Raw genomic sequence first — 25807 nt, 5'->3', positions numbered from 1 at the left:
AGTGGCTTGTAAATATTTGACTGGGCCACACAGATTAGATTTTAATGCATGTCGGATGCATAGCAATCCAGTTTCAAGCAGACTGGTTTTAAGTGATTGGGAATACAAAGTAGAATAGTCTTCATCTTCAGGCTGTGCTGTAGTACAGGCCTGTGTCTCAGGCTGGAGTTGAGGCTTCACTGGGGATTTTAATGCACCGCCTGCTACAGTATGCATTTCTTTGAACTTGTACAGTGCATTGTGTCACCTCCTCTTTTCTCTTCCTACTTATCCTCTCCTGTGAATGGTAATGACTATCTGCACTCTGCAGCATTACCCCCCCCCCCCCCCCCCCCCCCCCCCCCCCCCCCCCCCCCCCCCCGCAGCAAACTAAAGCTTGCACAAAAATGTAGGAAAGATACAGCTGCACATAAAACATCAGGGGAAGGATAATCTACTTAAAAGTAATATTTTGAGGATTGATTTGTCCATATTTTAACACATGTAGCAGACTTTTATACATATTTCCCGTATAGGAGTCAGACTATTAAATGTTAGCTTGCAAACCTTTGAATTCACAGTTCAAGCCGACAGCGATGTGATTTTGTTCTTTCTCAACTGAAGCGTCATTGAATAAGGTTTCGTTGAACTTTGAGACTGTTTTCTGTTGCCTAAATACCAGAGATGTAAAGAGTACAGATATATCATACTGAAGTAGAAGGACTGTTACTTGATTTAAATTGTACTCGCTTAAAAGTGCGCGTAATTCATACATAGAATACTCAAGTACAAGTTAAAAGTAGTTCAATTAAATGGTACTCAAAGTAAAAGTTACTAGTTACTTTCACCCCCAGGTTTATTTTTGCATACAGTAAACATCTCATGTATAAACTTAAAAAGGAAGAGATAAAATCTTGCACAGTATGAACACAAAGGCATCTGTATGAAATAAAAGGTTTGTCAAAATGTACAATTCTTTTTCAAAATAAAATAACACCAATGAATTCAATTCAAAATAAAAAAATAAAATAAAAAATTGTCAGGCTGAAGTAACCGGATTTCAATGCTGTTTTTGCACGGTGCATTACGTTTAATCTGGTTGGTCGGCTATGATGTGGTGCATTGGATTGTTGTCTGGTCATTTTATTTTTTCACAATGTCCGTTGATTATTCTAAACCAAAAAATTTATAATTTACTCAGTTACGGTTGGGTGTAGAAATGTAATGAATTACTTTACTTCTTTTAAAATGTACTTAAGTACAAGTAGAATTAGTGATTTAGAGATATACTCAAAAAGTACAATTACCCATAAAAGCAAGTCAATCACAGTAACATGAGTACTTTCACCACTGATACCCAGTACAAAAAAGTAATGCCATGAATGGGATTTTTTTGAGGAGATGAATTCATCTCCTATTTTGCTACTAGGTCAATTCTATGTTTCTCGTACTGTTCTGTGTTTTAATTTCTAATTAAAGCAAATAACAAACTTTGCATCCTGTTGTCTTAGTGTTAAAAGCATTGAAATTTGGGTTTGGGTGTAGTTTTGTGTACATTTACTTTAAAAATTCCCACTGCTAAACTCTGTGTGATTCTTCTAAAAATCCCTCCAGCTCCTAATTAGTCTTGTTGAATAAAAGGATGATGAGTTGGCAAAATGTTTTGTTTAGTCGCCCTTAACTAAACCTAGCTATCTGATAGCGCATCTGATCATTGCAGCATAAAGGCTGCATTTTAAACAGCAGAAGACGTGACTGGGCACTTTGTGCCGGATGTGTAAATTAGGGGAAAGTATTTTGGGATACCCCCACCAAACTCAAACCTCAAGTCGTCCCCTTGGGTAGTCGCCTCTGACTCCTCAAAATCAACAGCTCAAATTACCAGACATGAAAGATGTACTTTGGGTACTTTGTGTGGGTTCAAACCTTTACATAGAAGATGTTTGTGGAGTTGGAAAGTAGGAAGTGAAAGCTTTGAGAGATACTGTGAACTGTAGTAAACTGCAACTTGGCAGAAGAACCCAAGGAAGCTGCAGCGTGCAGATAATTTTACAAAAGCTTTTTTTTTTTTTTTACCCTCTGTTTTATTCATAAACTCTTCTTTAGAGAAAAAAATATTCACACAGATGGTAAAGGGATACCTTTTGTTTGTCTGAGCTGATCATTACAGTAATTCTGTTCAGAGAGGAGAGGGATATTGTGTCATAGTTTGTCCTGTGAATAGCTGGATCATCCCTGTGGTTTTCAGGCCCCGCTGTGGGGATTTCTGTTTTTTTGGCTCCAACATTTGTTCCTATTATACCTCAGAAGATCCTTTCTTCCTCCTGGACACGGTCGTTAGCGCTCAGCCCTGATCGGGTGTCCTAAGTATCACAGGACAGGCAGTGGACAGATGCAGATTACAGAGAGGAAAACAGAATTTTTAAATTTGAATAAAGAAATTGTTTAAAAAAAAAATAGATAAAAGAAATAATAATAATAACAATTAATAGATATTTAAAAAGCATTTTTATTTGTATTTTCTTTTTTTTTTTTAGTTTATATTTATTTACTCTAGCACCCTCATGTGGGAACAATATGTAGTGCCTTGTGTCTTGTCAACAGCACAGTATAAATAAAGAGTAAGCACAGGATGAGTGAAAAACATATTTATGTTTAATAGTTGTAATGACTTACAGTGTTTGTTTTTGTATTCTGTGTGGGATGAAACTGTACAACTCCTCACTTTAACCTGAAAGCTTTTTGATTCTTGTATCTGTATTATATTTGTATAGTTGTATTATTATTAATGTTGTGCCGATACCGATTCTAGTGTCAGGAGGGGTCCCGATATGGCACTATAAGGTTGGATCTGTATCGGCGTGTTGATAGTTAATACTTGCCGATACCGCCGATTTAAAGCATCAAACACTTCTTCAAACTACTTTTGATACCCAGTCCGCCGAAAGGAAGAAGAAGCTGCCGAACGCCAACGAAGAAGAATCCACCAATACTGTGTAACTCGGTGGTCCCCCCTCCACACTCAGGGGTCTATGGCCATCCCGCTCGCTTCGGGGGAGTGTCACCCACCCTCTCCCCCCGCAGACGACTTCAGCGCCCGCCGCGGGGCCACTTCGCTCCCCTTGGGCAGCCGACCTTCTTCTGTCAAGTGACGTGGCTGGCTCCGAGGGCCACGGTGTTCTCGCCATGGGCACGCTAGTTTTTTAAGCACTGTGGTATCGGCATATATCGGTATCGGCTGATACTATGCAACTGGGTATTGGTATCGGGGTCAAAAAAGGGGATCGGAACAACACTAATTATTATTATTTTATTTTATTTTTTTTACTATAAAGTGTGCGCTTTTATTTAATCCTTATTTAATGAACAGTCTTTTACTTAATTATGTAAGTTTTTTTCTTTGTTTATTGTTTATTCTGTTTATTTGTAATATTTCTCAAGCCTCTGTAACAAAGTCATTTTCCCCTGGGATGAATAAAGTAATTCTGGTTCTGATCTACAATATATAAAATAATCCAATAATCCAATAGTCTATTTTTTTTTCTGTCGACCTTCGTGACTGTTAGCATTTCACTGTTGACATTTTTTTTACAGCACTATCTTAGCTTTTTGTGGCTAAAGGAATGACTGCATCATCCACAAATTTAACCCTGATATCGTTATAGTTTGTTTGCTTTTCAAGGCAATAGTCACAAAAGCTTTTCTTTTTAAAAATAGGGGGAAAAAATCAATAAATAGGTTTGAGTGTGCTATAAATGACTTATGAAATGACTTTTTGCTGATAAAATGTAATGGAATTTGTTTTATTTCACTCTCTTAATTTAACCTATCTTGAGTGCTTTCAGGTTTGACAGCAGAGTTTGAAGTGTGTGTGTGTGATGAATTCTTGTCTTGTCTTTGTCAGAGATCTAAAGGCTGGAAACATTCTCCTCGGGGATGATGGCTCGGTGCAAATCGCAGGTATTCACCCTATAGGCGTCTCCGCCATCTTTCATCAGCTGTCACTAGTCACCCAGATTAATCGGGAAGAATATGTGATTATTTTTTTTCACTTCTGCAACATCCATCTTTGTTCCCTGTTTTGTGGCATATATAATATCCAACTCATTAGGAAGAATCATGTTGAGAACACGCAGATTGGTTCTGTGTGTGTGTGTGTGTGTGTGTGTTTCAGACTTTGGCGTCAGTTCCTTTTTGGCCACTGGTGGTGACATGACTCGAAACAAAGTGCGGAAAACGTTTGTGGGAACGCCGTGCTGGATGGCGCCAGAGGTCATGGAGCAGGTCAGTCCTGCAGTAACACACAGTCAGCTGGATTCTATAATTAGAGTCTTTTAAATCTTAGTTTTATAAGCAGGAATGCTCATTTTTTTTAATTTTGTTTGAGTTTTTAGCTTAACTATTGTCTCCCTATCAGGTGAGAGGTTATGATTTCAAAGCAGACATCTGGAGTTTTGGCATCACTGCCATTGAGCTGGCCACTGGAGCAGCACCTTATCACAAATACCCACCAATGAAGGTAAACACAGTGAATGATCGTGTCAATCACACGATCCCATAACAGATTAGAATAACAGAACCAATAACCTTTCGTATGCAGGTCCTGATGCTGACGCTGCAGAACGATCCACCCGCTCTAGAGACGGGGATCACAGACAAGGAGATGGTTAAGAAATACGGCAAATCTTTCAAGAAGATGATCTCCCAGTGTCTGCAAAAGGACCCAGAGAAAAGGTACTGACACCCCTCCTCGCACCTGTGTGCGTTTTTTTTTTTTCCAGTTTCAGTTTGATGTCATGTCTTCTGCTGTTTTACAGGCCAACGTCTTCAGAACTGTTGAAGAATAAATTCTTTCAGAAAGCAAAGGTATGTGCAGAAGCTGGTTCACACAGTGAGTCAGCATCGCTGGTGTTTCAGATCAATAACTTAAGGCCTGTGTCAGCAGAAAAGAGATGACTTTGAAAGTAATTTTTTATTGAACGACAGACATTTATTTTAGATCCTTTTGGATATAAATTCAATGTTGAAACTCGGTACAAAGAGATAAACTTAGTGGTTGCTTCATGAATAATGTGCAACACTGGCTGCAATACAACGATGGTTTGGATGAGGTAGTACTCAGAATAAACAGCAGAGGACATGCTTTGACATTTTAAAATAAAATGTGTGTCAGAAAACATGCTCGGCTGTCATCATGTGTTGAATACAGAAGATAAAGTTACAAATGCAGGTCAGCCAGGATTAATGACATCATATACTTTTATAGTGCATTTCATTTTAAATAGATTTATATTTGAGAAAGTGAAAGTACAGAATATAGTTAAGATTGTGTTTTAAATTTGAAAATTAGGTTTTTTTTTATCAGTAATTTCTTATCTATTATTAATTACAAGACATTTCAAGTGACCCCGTTTAAATTCCAGGTGACCCCAAGGTTTAGGTGGTTACGATTAAATGTTTGCATGGTTCATCTCTCCAGAATCCTGTTTAAACGACCTTGGAAGGCTGCTGAGCCAAGTGCACAAGAAGCAGTTTGAATGTATTTACGGTATTCTATGTATTTATTTATTTCGAGCAATTTAATACAAGCAGAAAAGCTTTTGTAGTATGTGTACATACATTTTTCCATTTTGTAGCCTACATGGCTATTACACATGATATGTATTGACATAAATACTGTAGATAAACATAAATAAATATACTGCTAGAGAGACATTTTCAGCATTACATACATCAATTATATACATACAGTACACAAGGCTGACCGACATGCATACTTCCACAGAATCTTTGATGACAATAAACCATATTAAATTATCGCTTTTCCTCAGCTCTATACTTTGAGAAAATAGGTTGTTTGTACATTGATTTATATATGAAAACGTTTGCATTGCTTGTGTTCATCCCCCTGGCCTTTCCACTGTTTGACACCACAGACTAAAAACTGTTGTTGTTCTTATAGTTTTAATTTGGAAATTTCCCATTCCCTTCAATGAATTCAATCGTTTTTCTTCTCTTTTTTGACAGACTCACGAGTATTTGCATGAGAGGTTGCTCCAGAGGGCGCCTACAATAACGGAAAGGTCGAGGAAGGTACAAAAACATAGCATTTTCCAGGTTTTTAGTCTGTAAAACGAGCCACACTCAGGAATACGTTTCACTTAGGTGCGTCGGGTACCAGGTTCCAGCGGGCGGCTCCATAAAACAGAAGACGGTGAATGGGAGTGGAGTGATGACGAGCTGGATGAAGAAAGTGAAGAAGGCAAAGCAGCCGTGGCAGCGTTAAGGGTGAGACCAACCTGCAGCTTTACCTCCCCGTACACATTAACATGTTTCATGTCTTTTCATCATTGTCCTCTGATGAAACTGTGGTTCTCATGTCTGTCCATTGTGTCCACACTGAGTCTCCTCTGTGCATGTGTGTGTTCTGTCTGATGGCTCAAGGAGCAGCAGGTGAAGCCTGTTAGTGCCACCAGGCGACAAGTGCGCTTCTCCTACCCACTCGAGCTGCCTGCGTCCAGGGTTGTTCATTACCGTGATACAGATGGCGTTCCCTTAACAAGGAAAGACTCTCATATGTTAGTGAGGAAGAGCAGGGCTGCAGATATGCTGCATGTTTGATCATTGCTCCTGATAAGCCCTTATCCCTCTTAGAGTAAACACTGTGTCTTATGTAATTTGATCCTTAACTAATATGAATTGTAATTGTTTAGTTATGTAACGTTGCTGGTTGGAGGCAGGCCTACAATGACTTTTTTTTTTACATCACACGGGGCTGGAATTTGACCCACAAGTTGTTTTAAACCATCTTGTATTTTTGTTTGCATCAGCATTTTTTCCAGTGATAATTCCAGTGTTTTGTGTTTTTAAGATGCACACAAAGGTATTCAGTTGAGACACTTTAGCAGTGGAAGTTTAGATGGAGAGGTTAATAATTTAAACTAATAAGAGTTGCTTTCCTGGAAGCCATCTGTATTCTCATTTCTCCCTCTAAAACATTTTATTTATACTAATCTAATCCCTTTTATGATGAAACTAAGGCACTTTACTCATCAGCTTTATGAATGATCTTCAAACAGCTAATGATCATAATGAAATTACTTTTGCCCTTTTCCTTCCCTCTGATCTGCGTGTTTTCACCTTGCTGTTGGCAAACTGGAAATGTCAAAGTACCACAAAATGGAACAAAAACAATAATAGTCGTTTTTCCTGACTTTTAAAATGGAAGTTTGGTATTAAAGTGATGTAAGAAGATGGGATGAATACAGTACAGTACATTGGCATTTTTGCACAGTTGTAGAAAAGGTTTTTTTTTTTTTTAATTACCTGTCAGAGTTACTTTGTACAAACTGATTTACAATTTTACAATTTACTTGGAAGAAAAAAAAGAATCAGAAAAAAATACACTTACTTACTGTGTAATAAATATTATTTTCCTTTCCTTGTTAGTTGTGGAATCACAAACTCACAAGTATCTCAGAAGACATTTAATTTGCATTTAGAAGAAATGACTTACCACACACACACACACACACACACACACACACACACACACACACATATATATATATATAATTGAATTATGGATGTGATACAGCTTGTGTTGCAGCTATGGCTATCTAAATGCCAATTCTACAGGTTTATTTCCAAACATTTTTTTAATGGAAGCATCTGATTATATACATTCTATGAGGAGTAATTATTTTGGGTAGTGCTATTCTGTTTTTTTCAAACAAAGTTAGAAAATACAATTCCTGACTGAAAGAAAACAACAAATGAAATAAGATTATCATTAAAAAAAAAAAACAAAAACATTACAAATAGTACATAGAACATTAGTTGTCAGTTAAAATCAACATGAAGTCTGTATTAAAAAAAAAAGAAATCAGGATTCAATGTTCGAGTTGACTGAAATCATCTCCTAAAGGAAGTTCAATAAGGCCTGTAATTATTAGAGACATCTAACAATAAGATGGAAACTTGACAGCTTACGAATGTCTGATCTAGTTATTACAGCTCTAACTGCAGTACCTCAATGTGCTGAAGCGTTAAAGAATGGATCATCAAGCCTGTGTGCTCCTCTAATCTGATTATTACCTTTTCTTGCTTTCTGTGTGTTTTCTGCAAATGTGCTGTTTTTATGTTCTGCTGAAACCTTCAGAATAAAGACCTCGTCTGACTGTTTCTTCTCTTTTTAAACAGTCACCCAGAGTCAAGGATGGACCTGAGGGTTCAGAGGTGAGTCTTTAAAGCCCATTTGTTGCTGTAGCATAAAGTGACTCTCTGTATAACATCTACATAATAGTTTCATCTATTTCTCTTGGGGAAATTATGAATAGGACATTTATTTAGTAAGGAAACACTAACAACGTTTGAGGAAAGTTACTATTGGGTGATTCCATTTCATTTCAACACATTTTCAGGACATCCCACGTACTTTGATCTTAAAAACAACAGCAATAAAAGATTATAAGACACAGAGTTAAGTAACAATGGCCCCAGGATTTGCAATATTTGAGAAATAGCCCCAAAGTTGGGTCCAAAATAAAAATGAAGAAGTCGCGTACAGAGAAATTATTTTATATCCCAAGAGAAAGTCATCTTTATGCTTTAAAGTTATGGGCCAATGAAAATAGTAAAAAAAAGTGTTTTTTTTGGATTTCAAGAGACTGTCACCCAAGAACTAATGCATATACAGTATGTGATGCGACTAATCATTAGTGATGTGGACAGTCTATGTACAATAGCTCAAAGCTGATTAAATTACAGGGAGCTGAGGCTTATGCAAAGTTGTTTACTGAAGGTCTAAACATGTTTCAGCCCCAAAACCCTGACATACGTTTTTCCAACTGTCCACCAGATAGGATGTATAGCAGAGCTGTTTATATATTCTAAAAGAGAGTAGGTGGAGCTGTATAACTATACCACAGTTTCCTGTGTGTTGTAGTTCCTGAGATATCGGAAGCTGGAAATGGAAGAAAAATAAGGACCCACGAAAATTAACACATACTTCCCTTAATTTATTGGCCATATCTCAAAAAGTATTCATCCGATCAAACTAAAAATGTACATTGTGCCTACTGAATAATCACAAAACAATTTGTAAAAATTTCAGAATTTTGAGACTGAAGTGTGTGGGCCATTTGTTGATATGACATGGAATGACCCGATAGCTTCATAGTTAAAAAACAGACAATCAAAGAAAAATGCCCAATTTAGATGAAGGGTAACAAAGGTATTTATATAATATGAGCTAAATGTAACTGTAACTCTGGCCCATCTGTTGACTTCCTCCTTTCAGGTTTTCCAGACTCCAGACCCTCAGACTAGTCCTCACCAGCCGTCGGCCACAGGTCAGGCTGAACTACCTCAGGCTGCAGGTCAGGCCTCCCTGCAGCCCCCGGCCCAGACTGGGCCCCCCCCCTCCTCTCACTGCTGCTCTTACTCAGGCCAGTTCATCCTCTTTTACAGCCAGACTTTCATCCCTTTCAGGACAGGAAATAAAGTTTAAATCATATTGTTTTTGCAGACTCCAGCTGCCTTAGGCGACGATAATGCTCCCATTAGTTTGGTATTAAGGTTAAGGTATGTCTCTCCATTGACATTTGTAACCTTGTCTCTCAACATCTGCCTTCATTTATGATGTAAGGTCTTTTTTTTATAGATGAATGTAGTACATTGTTTGTTTGACAAACTTTTACTTTTTCAGAAACTCAAAGAAGGAGCTGAATGACATCCGTTTTGAATTCATGCCAGGCAGAGGTGTGTACAGCTGGGAATTTATTATTCTATGGGTTTCAGACTCGCTTTTCTTTTTTCTCTCTTCTCGTTTCTTCAAAAACGTGAATGTGGTTGAATTGCCAAAAAAACCAAGTATTAATTATTTTGAAAAGAGGTTAAAAGTGACAATAATTGATCAACATATGCAACATTAGGTGTGGAAAGGGTTTATAAGTGCTTAAAATGTCTTGAAAGTAGGGCTGAACGATTAACCTTAATTGCATCGATATTAAGGTTTTCACTACTGCGATAACGTAACCTCAGATGATGGAGGTTTCTTTCTTCCGTCTCAATCATTTAAGTGATATATGTTCACCAATCAGAATTGCCAAGAACCGCCTTCCTGGGCTGCTGGCCAATCAGAGATGGTTACACGACACAAGCTTGCATGCGCTGCAGCGAGTCTCTGAGTGTGCTTAAAACTACAGTAGGGTCTGTGGGATAAAGTTGTTCTGTTGTTGTGGACGAGACCAGGGATTGTAGAGTTTTAAACATCGTAGATTAATGATAACTTCTGATATTCTGACCCCTAGTGGTGAAAAACACTTCTTACACTTGATGTGTCTTTCATTACAGTAATAATTAAAAATGAGCAGTCAGAATAATCCATGGCAGCACAACTTATATCTGTCTTTTAATTGTATCTTACATTATTTTTGACATACATTTTTATTTAATTATGGGTTTTTTATTTATTAGTATTTTGTTTCCTCACCGCAGATGAAAACTAATATTTTCTTAAAAAATTGATTAATATTTCTAAAAAAAAAAACGGAATTTTAAAGAAATTGATGTGGAAAATAGAATTTAGAAAAAAATAAATAAATAAAACGCATATGCATTTAAATATGTAAAATATTTTTAAAAATCGTAAATCGAATCAAAATCGCAATATCTATCAGAAAAATCGCAATTACGTTTTTTGTCAAAATTGTGCAGCGCTACTTGAAAGTGGAGAAAATGTGCAGAAAAGGCATTGAAATTTGATAAAGTGGCAGAAATATAGCAAGAAAAAGTGATGACAATAGGTTAAAAAATTACAAGTTTGGTGTAGTTGCAGAAAAAGGCTAAAAATGGACTCACATTGTTAAAATAAAAAATAAAAAGTCTTAGTTTCTGAAAGACATCTAGCGACTCCAAATGTGGTTCTGACCCCAAGGTTGAGAATCCCTGAAATAGATAAACCAAATTTATGGATTTAAGAAGAATTACTGGAGTTTAGTTTTACCTTCTGTTACCTTTTGTTACCAGGAGCTGAATCAGCATCTCCATGAAAACACATTTTCTTTTCCACTTTCACATAGTGTCCGATTAATGATTTTCCTTTTCCTGTCACCGCCCCCCCCCTGCCCTGCTCACTACCTCCACACTGTTTTACAGACACGGCCGACGGCGTGTCACAGGAGCTGGTGTCAGCAGGTCTCGTGGATGGACGAGACTTGGTAATAGGTTAGTGATTAAAACCAGTTCTTACCGATTATCATCACCTGAGCTGTTGTATCGCACAGGCAATGCAAAACTAAAGAATGATTCAAATAAAAATAATCAAATAAAATGATGTTTTTGTTGTTTACTAAAGTATTGTTGTGTTTTCTTTAGTTGCTGCAAATTTGCAGAAAATAGTTGATGAACCACAAGTCAATAAAAACGTCACTTTTAAACTGGTGAGTACGCTTTTGAATTTTTTTTTTAGTTTTTGAAACAAATCCCGCAACGTTTACGCTTGTACATTATTTGTAAATTTGGTTTTTACAAATTTATTCTTTGTTTTTGTTTTTTTTCCCCAGTTTCTGTTGTCATGTATTATTATATATGGTAGGTTTGACTAGGCCTGGGCGATAAAACGATAATGATATATATCACGATAAAGACGTTTCACTCATAATTTCAATTAAGCATTTATTTAATGTTTATATTTGTACAGTGTCTTTTTTTTAGTTGAGGTTTTTTTAATTTTTTTTCATAGTTTTGTAAAAAGTAATTAAATTTGGCTTTTTTCTTCTGGTCCTTATTTCGAATAGGTTACAAAACTGAATCAATAATTATTGATATTGACAGACATGAAACACTTTTTCAGGCATATTGCCCAGCCTTAGGTTTGAATGTTAATGTTAAGTGAATGTTTGGTTCTGTTTCTTCCCCACAGGCTTCAGGTGTCGAGGGCTCAGAGATACCAGACGACGTCAAATTGATTAGTTTTGCTCAGCTCAGCATTAGTTAAACTCTTTTACCTTGTTGCAGGACTTGCCTAAGAAATGTGAAAAGTGAAAAAAAAAATAAGAAAATTCTTCAATGCCTTTTTTTTTTTGGTCTATGGCTGTAAAGAAACCACTACTGCCAAAGAAAACAGCACCATTTGTCACCCATGGGACTACACGTGGTGCCGCCTCGTCGGGTCAGGCGGTGGTCAGCTGAAGTTAAAACAGTAGGAAAAACGTTTACAGTGTAAATGTAGAAGGACGCAACAGTGAGCTGTTTTTCATTCACCTTCATTCTCATCTTTCTCAGTTTCTGCTCATTTCTGTTTCATTTTCAGTTGCATTTACACAATCTGATCAAATGCCCCTGAATCCATGATAATGTCACGATGCCTTATTTTGATCCAAAGTATTGAATGTGGATCAGGCCATTTAAAATTATAAGGAAGACTTACTAAGATGCACACATGTGGTTTTGGTGTCGAGGTCAGACTTTGTACTTTATTCTGAAAGGAAATAAGCATTGGCTGCTTAGCTAAGATTGAAATGTTGTAGTTTGTTACAGTTTGAGTACAGTAATAATTGAAACAGCATAAAATTAATTAAAAGTCAAAGTTTTTCCTAAACAGAAAGTGAACATATCAGAACTTGAATTAATATTCAGCTTTATTCAAACCAAATTAATATGCTAAAATAAAAAACAAACAATAAATGAATATATTTGAATCCATAGGAAAAAATAAAATAAAATTCACAACATTTTTTAAATTCGCTGAGTATCTTTAAAATAAATAAGGTGCTTACAGTATGTCGATAAACCAGCCTTTAAATATAGTGCACACAGGTATGGGCATATACAGTATAGATTGTACATTTTTAAAGTATAGACATTATGCATCTAATGCCTTGATCCTGATTGTTCTAAGTGGAGTTTGCAAGCGGAAGAGTAAATTTGCATGTGCCTGCGAGACCACAACCCTGATCAATGGCTATTAGATGAATGTACTAATAAAGGAGTGTAAAATATTGAGGGGAAAACTGACTTCTTGAGTTGGTTCTTGTCAAAGTTAAAATAATTAAATTCAATTGGTGAAGTAAAAAGTTTTGCGGCAGTGAAACCACATGGGTTGGATCAGCCAAATAGTTCTGTTGGTTCATAGTTTAAAACAAGTGAAAACATTCAGACTTTTAAATAATGATGCTTGGCTTTCAGTTTATTTTTATACAGGGTATGTCACTCTCTGCCTTTTGTCTCATGATATGATGGGAAACGCTGCAAATACAGCTTTGGCCTATAGCGTAGCTTATGTTATGTGAGATTTGCATTTTTATTCTATATTTTGTTTGTCTTCAAGCCCTATATGTAAACATGAGGTTAAATCTTTCTCTAAATCTTCCATATCAAATTTACCCTAATATCTGACTGAATACCAAAACAAGCGGTACAGCCATGATTGTAAACCTTTTGAATGATCAAAGATGAACTTTGAGTTAACCGTGACAAATTACAGCCTATCATCAGCATAGATGTTGACACATCACTCCCTACAATGATAAATACCACATTTCTTCAACTTAAAAAGCCAATAATCTCTACAGCTCTTTTACGCTGTGACATACCAGACAAATGAGAGAATATTTTTCAGTTTTTAGAGAAAAACATTGACGAGCGTTTACAGAATACTGCCACCATTGCAGTTGTTATATCCATTATTTTTATACCATTCTGCAATATTGACAGTTTGAAGAATGTGCACCTCGTCTGAGGTGCTGCTCTGAAATGCCAGCAATGTTTCCCTGTAAGGTTTTTGGTGCTGAGATATCTTATATCATAATAATGAATAGAATGAAATGCATATTCGCTTCCATATGAAATGTTAGAGGAAGTAGTATTTTTGGCATTCAACATGCTCAACCATACGCTCGCCTTAACATTAAAATGACCAAGTGTGTATGTGTTTGTTTTTTGGTAAACTTAAAATCAGAATGATGTTAGTCTGTCTATCTGTCTTTGAACTTGAAAAAAAGGCAATTGTCTTTTCCACACATGGTTGTTACAAAGTCAGTCCCTCAGCGTCACTCCTGCAGTATTTGGTGCCATTTTGCAGCCGACAGCAGCCAAGATCAGTGTGTATGAGAGGAATGTGTGTTAGTGTGTAAAATGCAGAGTTGAAGATCTCGTTTCTCTGTTCAGTCCGGCTCAGTCTTTTTTCGTCTGTCGTCCTCACAGTCTGTTGAAACTGTAGCTACTGAACAGAAGGCTGGCAATAAGTAAAAATGGCTGTACGATATTTAAACTTTCTTTTCGTTTTTCTTTTGTTTGTTTGTTTTTCATTCTCTGATTTGCTCTATTTTTGTTTTTGGAGTTCAACGCATGTTCCTCTATTATTTTAATCAATAAAGAATGAGCGTATCAGCCTCGTCTCATGATCTGCATGTAGGCAAAGTAACGGGTGCATGAAAATGTATTAGTATAAGTGATTTCTTCCTTTACAGTTAATTCTTTAGGTTTGCAGTAACGTCAGACACATGCAGATATCCAGATGGTAATGAACTGCAATGGGATTTCCTTTTTTTAACTTTTTATCTGAAACAAAAACCTGTTGATTGATTTTTTTTTTTTTTTTTTTTTTTTTTGCCCAACTGTTAATTTTGTTGACAAAAGATTTTCGTCAATAACTAGACTAGTATGATTAAGATTTTTTTTAAAAAATACATGTGAACAAACACTATATACACTATAACAAAACTATAATTTCGTCACGTGGGACAAAATCCAATCAGAACTCGTGATTATGTGATGTTACGCATTTGATTACATCATATCTGCGTATTTAAAAAACTATTTTTGTTTTTAAATAAGCTCCTATCCCTTATATTTTAGTCGACTTTATGTGTAGCAGATTTGGTCTACTAAAATATTAATTACTTTATTTAGTTTACTAAAAACTGGACTATTACTGAAAAAGTCTTGATGGCAAAATTTTAACTAAAATCATGTTGCATTTTAGTCAAATGACTAACCCTAACCCACTGCTGCCAAATGGAAACAGGTCACCTAATTGTGACGTATTGACATTCTCGCACTGTTCTGGGATAAAAAGGAATTTGCCAAATCTGAGGTCTTGTCCTCATAGAACTGAGGATTTTCATAAATGTGCAAAAATCATCTGGATCTCTCACTATTTTTTAAAAAACTTTAAAACCCCGGATATGTTATAGTAGGTGTGTGCGTTTCATGATGAATGCAATGACTGCATAAAAACTGTTTAAGATAGATTGCTTTTTTATTTTCATTGTGCAAAGTCGTACAACAAAATTGTCATAACTTTGGTACAAGAACAACAATAAAATCTACAAATAAAATAAAAGCAACAGCAAAGAGACGTCACTTTTACTTGTACATGTGTTGACGTTGAGGTTATCACTCAGAGCTACAAATCTTGCTGTGAGCTGATATTTCTAATGTGAAATACCAAAATATGGTTAATTATTCTACAGTGGAAAGTGTCGGCTCACAAATAAGGCATATCACAACTGTTTAAAGTTAAACAAAACTACCTTTACATCATTGTGTAAACAAGAGGAGCTCATTTGTTGACCTCAGATTAACCCTGCAACATGGATGTGTTGCTGCTGGTTAGCGTAAAGACACCATGTGTAGGTTCAAACAGACAAATGATGGGATCCTTGTCTGGAGAAGATGTGGTGCTGGCGTTCCAGGGATCTAGTTTGTACATTTTAAAGCAGCATTTGTGCAGGATTGTGGGAAATGTTTTGCCTTTTAGGGTGTTGATGTTGTAAATCATTGTTCTTTATAAATGAGAATATGTTAAAGTGGAATGTAGCAACAGATGTGAGAATTAATTTTGTTTGTAGAAATCTTTGCTGACCTGTTGGCTGTTGCCAATCCAACAGATCATAAAAAAAACAGATTTTTTCAGTTTAATCATTTACTTTGGGGGTGAGTGTCTTCTCGACTGTTAGTCAGATCGTCCTCTTCCCTGTGAGGACGTTTTGATAAAAACATGAGCAACTTTGAACAGATCCTTAAAGAAATCGGGGCGTTTGGTAGATTCCAGAAATGTTTAGTGGCTGCGTTATGCGTGCCCAACATATTTGTAGCTTTTACTGTGATCAGTCAAGTATTTACTGGACTGAGTTTCCCACATCACTGCAACACTGACTGGATCCTGGATCGAGGCTACAACAACCTGACTAAAGAGGAACAAAGAAACCTGAGCATCCCTGTGGAGGAAGATGGAACCTATGAGAGCTGCATCATGTTCACACCTGTGGACTGGGATGTGGAAACCATTGAAAAATATGGGATTAACGCCACAACCAGATGCATCAATGGGTCGGACTTTGACGTTCCCAAAGGTTCCTCCAGCATCATGACTGACGTAAGAGATTCTAATCCTGCTTTTACACTAAATATTCAGCAAGTATCAAATCATATTGAAGTTCCTTAGCTTTGAAATACAAAGTGTATTAGATTTACTTACTTCTCTTTCTTGACAGTTTGAGCTGGTGTGTGACAGGAGTGGTCTGATTGAAGCATCCCAGTCTATTTACATGGCCGGCCTCCTGGTTGGAGCGTTGGTAATGGGGTACATGGCTGACAGGTATGAAGCACTGTTCTAATTCAACAGTATAAAGGAAGGTAATACTAAATACATCAACTTATGGTCGAGCAACGACTGCACAAATGTTTGTTGTTCTGAAATCATAGTTTTACAACTGGCTGACAAATCAGTAGAGTTATCTAATTATTAACATTTCGATAAGACTTTGTTCACCATGTCTGTGAAAGATCTAAGGATAAGGATAAGCAAGGGTGGAAGAGCACCTTTATTGTCACATGGAGATCTACGTTCATGATAGGGTTAAAGGACTTGCTCAACGGGTGAGATTCGAACTAGTGACCATCCAAACACAAGCCCGCTGATCTATAACCACTAGACCACTACAGCCTGAAATCCTCTCAAAGATTCAGTGCTGATCTATAATCACTAGGGGTGGGAAGATAAACAGAGTTCACAATAGGGTACACGATAATGGGCTCAGGCACAATACGATACGATATATATACGATGTGATTGGCTATACAGTATCAGATCAGCCAATATTTTGAATCCTATGCAATTATTGAGATCGGCTGTAATGTCTTAATTTGCTGATCCGATCAATGACGTCATTGTCGTGATGAAACTTTTTGTAGGTGCTCCCGTTGCATTGTTTTATCATCTCATTAACACCAAAGAGTTCCACACCACTGACATGTCTCTGTGTGTGCGCGTGTGCATGTGCCGATACCAGTTTTCTTTATTCTTCCAGTGCAGCCGCGAGGTGAAGTAGAGTCTGATTAAAGAGTAGAACTCCTCCTCCACTCCCTCACAGCCATAATAATGCGTCTATACGTACCAAAACATGGTACAGGGTAGTAAAAAAAAAAGTCCTAAATTCGTTTCCCATCCCTCATATGATCGGATCAGTGATCTTTTTTTTTTTTTTTTTTGAACTCCCTGATTGGTGATTGGCCAAAAAATCTTATAAAAGTAACTTTTTTGTCATATTTGCTAAAGCTGTCACTATGTAAGGACAGCTTTACATTCATACTGTTCATTGAGTCCCTCCTGCTGCTCCTGCAGCCATTGGCAGATTGCCAGAATGCGCAGCAGCCATGTGGGCTGCTGTAAATGACACTGTGTTGTTGCTGCTGCTGAGGTGTGTGCACATTGAGAAAGAGAAGTGCTGCAGTAATATGCTTTTAACAATGCATTTTCTAGTACTGTGATGTTGCTGTCGGACTAACGTTAGCTTGTTAGCTCCTCTGATGGAGGAACTTTGGAAAGTTTGGAGGCAGGGCAAGAGGGCAGCAGGGAGAGAAGGATTTGAGAGTTACGGACTGCACCTTTAAAGCCTAATATATACTACTTACATACTTATTCTGGGTATCACCTTTTCAACGAGATACAAACAATAACACAAAAAGACCTTTTCAGACCCACTTTGTCCTATTTCAGGGTTGCAGGGAAAAATGCAAAAAGTGCCACTCTGCAAATAGAAGCTGACAATTCATGCCAGTCTTTAATTAAAACCAAGTAAAATCATCATCATCATGCATGACATTCTTCAAAAATAATCTCTGCAAGAATGTTTTTGAAACATCAAACTGGAACAGTCCAGCCCAGGTTTAAGTTAAGAACCTGTTCTTTTTCAACAATATTAGCATGTTTACATTTTTTGGGCTGCGTCGAGACCTTTGGACATTGACTGTGTCTCCTGCAGTTGAAAATACACTCATATGGAACAGACGCTTCCCCCCCATCTTCCTTCGCTATACTACTCGTACCATCGACGACAGATCTTGTGGCGTTTTAATATCGCGATATATCGTCACACGCGACATCGTCCCATCGCTAATAACCAGAGAAGAGGGAAGTCTGGTGATAGAAAGAAACTGCTCTACATCTAAAGCATCCATCGCAGCAGTGTAGCATGATGTTGGTCATTGATGGTATTTATCTGCTGATGTCTAAATGTAGACACTGTTGTGTGTTTGTAAAAATAAGAGCAATAATCAAAAGAGCTTCTTTTCTGTCTCTGTCTTTGTGCAGGTTTGGTCGGCGTTTTGTGGTCCTCCTTTCTCTCCTCATTCTCTTCCTGTTTGATGTGGGCATCGCTTTCTCACCCAACATCTATGTTTACGTGTTCCTTAAGTTTATGAGCGGCACTTCAGCTTCAGGCATCATTGCAAATGGATTTGTGATTGGTGAGGACAACTTTCACATGCAATAATGTGTTTAGAAACGTCTAAAACCGCCTTAAAATAAAAAATGAAGTCTTTCCAGTTTTTTTTTTTTTTTGACATGTTTGACTGAAATTTGTCCATTTTTAATCTCTGATTGAAATTATTTGTTGTTTAAATTGGATTAGATTGGTTTATTTGAAAGGTGACCACACATTAACAAACATGGTTTAAAAAAAAAAAAAAAAAAAAGCTAGAATTAGCCTGAAGGCTATTTTTCATCTTGTAGTGATATTGCGATAACAATAAACCCAGATTGATACATATGTTACCGTTTTCTTTTGAAACAAAAGGAGGCGAATGGAGCGATTCTTCCAAGTTTGCTTTCTGCACCATTATCTGCCACACCTCTTTCCCTCTTGGACTGATGATATTATCTGGTGTTGCCTATCTGATCCGGGACTGGAGGATCCTACACATGGTTCTCTTCAGTCCTGTTCTTCTGCTGCTGGGGATCTTTTTCTGGTGAGCAAATCAGTAAAGTGCACTTGCACAACTATATTTTATAATTTTATAATAATAAGTAAATGAAGTTCCAATTGTGCAAGTTTCGGTCTCTTCCTTTTTTAAGTTTATGCATGAGATGTTTACTGTATGCAAAGGAACTGTGGAAAGATTTATTAGCAACAATAAACGTGGGGGTGAAAGTAACAAGTAACTTACTTTGAGCAGAAAAAAGATTTTTAGAGAGAGAAGGGGAAAATGCAATATTCTAGAACAACAACTGAAAAGGATGAGCAGGTGTTAAATTATGGAACTGCTTAAAAGATGAAATAAAACAAAGCACCAACATAAACCAGTTTAAAAAGCTTTTTAAGAGACATATCATTAGTAAGTATAAGAAAGAAGAGTAACAATTTTACTACCTAGGACAGCAATAATATATATTATGTATATAATGGTATAAAATATATTAATACTTCATAAACTCAATAAAAGGTTTCATTAATTTATATATTGCCACACTAAATTTAATGGATTACATTTGCGGAGTAGATATGAAATAGTATAATATAAATATTATGTACATGTCATGTACATTCATGTGTATGTATGTACGGTATATATATGTGTGTACGTATGTATGAATGTTTGAAGTAACTGTATATATAAAACTTGTGCAGAATATATATTGAATGTATATTGTAAAAATAGTAATGTGTCCTTTTTGTGTCTGATATTTAGAGAAATTTGTTTTGTTGTGATGGGTTAGGTACAGTATCTATAAATTTTTCTTCAACCTATATACTTTCGGCTGAAGAATTAGACAGTTGGGGCTGGATTCACAAAGATCTGAGGGTGCTAATTCAGTTGCTTCCCTAAATCCTTTAGTGACAGTTTCCTCACCTGCTGCGTGGAATTCACTAAGATTGCAGCAATGATTAGTGCACGTGCAGAGCTGGTGCAGACCGACCCTATTTAAACGTTAAACGTTTTGAACATGGAGGGTGAACATGAGTGCGCGGAGGTGAAAATAAAAATGTGAAGCAGCAGAATTGCAGGTGTTAATAAACAAATATAGAAATGGATGAATTACGGCAGATAGATAGATATTCTTTATTTATTCATATGACAGATGGGTGCATGCGCGCGGCTGATCGCGTGCATATGCGTGGGTCAGGGACCCGCGGAGGAGAGATGGACTCACGTCAAGTTTTTTTTTTTCCTCTCTCACACACACACACACACACACACACACAACTGGAGCATTTTTTTTCATCTCCGCTGTGTTTTCTGTCCACATTTACTGCAGTGATGATCTCTGCGTGTGTGTCTGCACCTCCTTCTCAGTTGCAGTATTTTTCCGTACTAAAACTATCACCGCAAACAGTTCCAGATTTCATGAATCGCATTGTGTCCCCTGCATTAATTTATTTGCATTTACTCCTCCCATATTTTTGCTCCCCCTGGGAGATCCGCCTACTATGCCTATTCATCATCAGAGGATAACGCATTAAATGGATTGAGTGAGTATTTGGAAGAGTAGCTGACACGCACTCCTGATTCCCTGCCCTTTGTACTCCTTATTATTGCACACGTTTTAATACCACTAAACCTTTAGTGAATCCGTGTTGTTTGTTCTGTTTTGTTTTTCTGAAGACTGCTGAAATAAATTCAAAATTCAATTCAATTCAATACTATTTAATTGAGCTACTTTTTACTTATACTTGAGTATTTTATGTATGACTTACTTGTACATTTTCAATCATGTAACAGTACTTCTACTTGTGTAGAATATATTAGTACTCTTTACACCTCTGTTGGATCCACACACGATGCAGGATTCTTCCAGAGTCGGCACGCTGGCTCATCACTCAGGGCAGAAAGGATGAGGCCATCAGGCTGATTCGTAGAGTAGCTCAAGTCAACGGGAGGAAAGTACCAGACGACATGCTGGACAAGGTGAGCAACATCAAATGCGCTTCAACCAAACCAACGTGAGGAATAAACGCAGCCATGACCGAATGGTACATTAAAGTGATTGTTCTAGCTGGAGGTCGAGGCCTCGCCTCAAAGAGGAACGATGCTGGACATCTTCAGGATATCGTACATCAGAAAACGAGCTCTCATCATGAACTGCATCTGGTGACTACATCACTCCAACAGGAAAAATGCTGATTCAGGTATATAAATAACACTGTGTGGTGTTTGTCACGTCTGACAGGTTTGGAACCAGTCTGATGTATTATGGTCTGAGTCTGAATGTGGGAGGCTTTGGTCTGGATATTTACCTCACACAGTTCATCTTTGCACTGGTTGAGTTTCCTGCACGCATTGGGAGTTTATCTTTTGTCCAACACTTTGGGAGGAGGAAAAGTGAAGCTGGGACGCTTTTTCTGGGAGGTCTTGCTTGTCTTGGGACTCTTTTCATACCAAGAGGTAATTTACTGATTCGTTAAGCCAACTTATTCTCATTTTACTTTAACAGACCTGAAGTTTTTGGCTTTGAAAACATTTAATTCAGTCATATAATGGATATTGAGCCAAACCTGTATTGCTGCTTGTAATTTGTGTTTGTCCGAAGGACTTTGTCGAAGAATTTTCATCAATTTTGAGATGAAATGTCTTGTGTTCGTCCATCAGATCTTCCTCTTGTAACAACAGTCATTGCAGTTCTGGGAAAATTTGCTGCAACAAGCAGTTTCTCCATAGTTTATGTTTACACAGCAGAACTCTACCCCACTGTCATAAGGTGAAATATTATTTACTTTTTTTTTTTTAGATTGCATATGATATGCATACAGTAATTGTGACCATCACCGGCCCTCCCCAAGGCAGTGTTTTTCAACCTTTTTTCAGCCAAGGTACATCTTTGCATTGGAAAAAAAAACCCAAGGCACAAAAAAAGTCAATATTAACAATATACAGTCATTCTTATCAAAGTGTCTTGAATATGAATCAAATAAACACTGAAAAAGGTTTTTATGATCTTTCGTATTTCTTCTTTTTAATAAAAAGTGCAATTAACAATCTGGAGTCATTTTCACAAGTGTTTTAATAGGAATCAAATGAATAACAAGACCAAAATGTATTATGATTTTTTACATTTTTACTTTTTTCAAATAGAAAGTGCAATTAACATTATGTAGTCATTCTCATCATCTTGAATACAAATCAAACAAAAACATTTTAGAATCTTTCACATTTGTGCATATTGTGAGGGATAAACATACGTTTAAAAAAAACCCCACAAACATTAAATATCATTAGAACTACAATTGAACTATATTTTTTAATGAATGTCACAAGTTGAGGTAACTTCATTTGAACACATCCACAGTGGTGGTGGGGGGGGGTCTCCTCTCCATTCTGACCTGCAGCTGTGGTCGGGAAGGGGAGGAGCTCATGGCAGCACAATGGCATATTTACAGTAGACAATAATTCATACGTTTTCAAAAATGCTTTTTTTTAAACCAATTAAGTGAAATGTAATAATTTCTCATGGGGACACCTGACGATCTCTCACTGCACAGTTGTTGAAAAGCCCTGCCTTGAGGAAAATTTTGGGAGGACATGGTGAAGAAATATGTGCTGTAATATACAGTATCACCAAGATTCTGACTCGTAATTACGTCCACACACACAAATGACAGAACAATGTGTGTATTCACTACTTCTCTGTTTGCAGGCAGAATGGTGTCGGTCTGAATGGAATGTTTGCACGTGTGGCAGGTATCATAGCTCCTCTGGTTAAGCTGCTGAATGTCTACCATTACACTATACCCATGCTGATATATGGAAGTGTTCCCATTGTTGCTGGAGGCCTATGTTTACTGCTGCCTGAGACCTGCAACACAGAGCTCCAAGACCACGCTGCTGTTCCTATGTGAGTTATTCAGAATATTCAATCAGTTTCAATGAAAAGAAATGAAACAGTTGAATGATCATCATCTTTTTTATTTATTTTTTTGTATTACAGAATCACTGAGGACACTGTAGCTGATGACAAATCCTTTACAGAGAGATGCAAATCAGGAAAAAGTACAAAAATGTAGTTTATTGATATTTTTCTGAACGTACTCATGTTGTTTAATTTCCTATCTTTATTTATTAATTTTGATAAGAGTTCAACTGGGTTTACTTAACTAGTAAATATTCTAATAATAAAGTAAAAATATTAAAAGCAAAGGGGGGAAAAACACATTTTCCCCCACATTTTATGCTCATATTATATCTACATTTAAAGGAAAAAAAAAAAAAACCATCCAGTCTCTTGTTTCTTTTTTGCTGCTTTATTTTCTATTTATCACTCCGAGTAATACATATTATGCATATAGTGTCTTTCATTGGATCATAAATGTTTCAGTTATGCATTTTAATGTGTCTTTTTTTATTTTTAAAAACCACAAATGATTTTAGAGAATAAATGTACTTTCATGTAAATACTAGTGGATATTTAAACCAAACTGGAGTTTGCCTCTCGTGCTACACCATCATGAATGGATGGAAAATAAAATACATGTGACAGAAAGGACATAAATTAGCATAAAGTGAACCTCAGATATTTTGACATTTCATTAAAAGTTTTTTTTTTTTTTTTTTTAAATCATATTTAATTTTAAATCATTCTCATATTTAAAATTCACCATTTATTTTCAGTTAGACGTGTGCAAGTTTCCCCACAAAAGACCAAAAATTCTCAAACTAAGGGTCTCGGGCTTTCTTCATTACATTACTTTTTTAATGATGCTTTAATGTGAACAAGCTTGTTATTGTGCAGCACTGCCCTCGTGTGGATAAAATTGGAATTTTTTCCCCTTTTCAGGTAAGTTTGAATTTCACTGAAAACTTTCTAAACGTTGCATTCTTATTGTCTCCATAGTTTAACACCTTTTTAGATACTATTTGGATTTGTGGATGTGTGTCTAATATAAAAGAACATTTGTGTACATAGTTTTTTTTTTTGTGTGTGTGTGAGGATTTTCTAGCAACTTTAATTTCCTGAATAGATTTGTATTTTTGTAACAATGATGTCAATGCATTGGTTATGAGATGATAAATGGTAAATATTATTACCACCACGTCCTGCTCTCCTCTTTATTCCTGAATATGGATACAACTTCCCAGTTAGTAATTTATTTATAATTCTTTTACGTATTTATTTATTTTACAGTGTTTTCTTGTTTATGTATTGGTGTTTTTACAGAGCTTTATGTGTGTTGAATGAATTTTAGATATGATTCATGTAATGTCACTTTATTTCAGGTGGTTTCTTTAAAATATTTGAAAATATAAATAATAATAATAATAATAATAATAATAATAATAATAATAATATCAGCCGTGCACTTGATGAAGCAAAAGCTCACGTGTCCTGTTCAGGATATGTTTTTTTTGGTCCAATATTATCCTTAAATATTCACATTTATAACTGAAAAGGATATTACTTTGCATTACCTTCAAAAGCCCATTAATGCACCAACTGTTTTATGATAGTAAATATAGGAATTATGCCATTGTTTGAGCCAATAAACGAAATGACAAACTTACAAAAATCTCAGATTGCTACATTCATCTAGTGTAAACTATATGATAAATGAACATAGAAACAGAGGTTTAATGTGTTTTTAATAGTTTGCGTTACGGATTTTCCATAAGGAGTTAATTTTGTGACAGAAATATTAAGTTTGTCAGAGTTTCATAAGTTGACGTCACACCTCTAAACATGATAATCAGTATATTGTGTATGCAGTGATTTGTTTTCAAATGTATTAACGGTTGTGTTTTGATTCCCATCCTGTAGCATCTGATTAGGTTTAAAAGACCCAACGTTCTTTAGATTCATTCTTGTTATAAAAAAGAAAGAAAAGTTCCTCCTTCAGCTAAATAGTCACACAAAGTATTAAACAATAAAGTCCAGTCTGACGTCTTGGACTTTTTATGGTTTTGTTGATTAAAACTCTTTATTTTCTTTATTGTTACTCATAGTCCTCACTTCATCATCAGGTTGTGATAAAGTGGTAGAAATAAAACTTTGTCGGCTTAAACATTGACACTGGATTAGAAGAAAGATGATTGTCAGCGTTTGAATGTTGATTTAAATAATGTGTTTGTGTTCCTGTTACACTTTAGCGTCTCCCAAAATGAGCTTTTTTTCTTCTTTCATTTCTAGGAAAAGCTCACGATGAGGTTCAAACGGGATCATTTTTCATCGAGTACAAAAAAGAAAAATGCTCTAAAATGGAATTTACAGGAACAAATATGGCATTGATTTTGCCTGACATTTCCTTTGTACATGTATTTGACTTTTTCCAGTTCATTTTGTGGCTTTCATGACGCACACTGAGGTCAAAAATTGAATAGGTTTCACTTCTGGGTGAACTTGAATGTGCCGTCAAGCCAAAATAAAATTAAAATAAACCATTTGGAAATGAACAAATTACTCCAAAATAATGGACACACACAGAGACAGACAGACAGAGGTTCCTTGCTTTATAGATAGAGTGGATGGATGGATGGATGGATGGATGGAGTAGATGGATAGAATAGATGGATAGATGGATAGATAGATAGGTAGAGTAGGTAGATAGAGTAG

General features: G+C 36.3%; 2 protein-coding genes across 2 annotated transcripts in view; both read left to right on the top strand.

Annotated features, from left to right (window-relative positions):
- oxsr1b (oxidative stress responsive kinase 1b) overlaps positions 1 to 12047 on the top strand; it is a 38146-nt gene extending 26099 nt beyond the window's left edge. The window contains 13 exon segments of the mRNA XM_028434665.1: positions 3884 to 3939; positions 4154 to 4263; positions 4397 to 4498; positions 4580 to 4713; positions 4797 to 4845; positions 6007 to 6072; positions 6145 to 6267; positions 8182 to 8217; positions 9281 to 9564; positions 9689 to 9741; positions 11140 to 11208; positions 11359 to 11423; positions 11906 to 12047. Coding sequence (XP_028290466.1) covers positions 3884 to 3939; positions 4154 to 4263; positions 4397 to 4498; positions 4580 to 4713; positions 4797 to 4845; positions 6007 to 6072; positions 6145 to 6267; positions 8182 to 8217; positions 9281 to 9564; positions 9689 to 9741; positions 11140 to 11208; positions 11359 to 11423; positions 11906 to 11980 — 1222 coding nt within the window. The 3' untranslated portion in view covers positions 11981 to 12047.
- Positions 12048 to 15859: 3812 nt separating this feature from the next.
- Positions 15860 to 23905, top strand: LOC114454509 (solute carrier family 22 member 13-like). The gene is made up of 10 exons (XM_028435053.1): positions 15860 to 16363; positions 16482 to 16585; positions 18581 to 18735; positions 19065 to 19236; positions 21054 to 21174; positions 21263 to 21357; positions 21437 to 21651; positions 21856 to 21964; positions 22901 to 23098; positions 23192 to 23905. Exons 1-10 carry the CDS (start codon positions 15986 to 15988, stop codon positions 23265 to 23267), a joined length of 1623 nt encoding a protein of 540 aa, XP_028290854.1. The 5' UTR covers positions 15860 to 15985; the 3' UTR covers positions 23268 to 23905.
- Positions 23906 to 25807: the final 1902 nt, after the last annotated feature.

Source organism: Gouania willdenowi, chromosome 20 (assembly GCF_900634775.1).
Source record: "Gouania willdenowi chromosome 20, fGouWil2.1, whole genome shotgun sequence".
NCBI lineage: Eukaryota > Metazoa > Chordata > Actinopteri > Blenniiformes > Gobiesocidae > Gouania > Gouania willdenowi.
The sequence above is the reverse complement of the archived record's forward strand: the minus strand, read 5'-3'. Positions and strand labels throughout refer to the sequence as shown.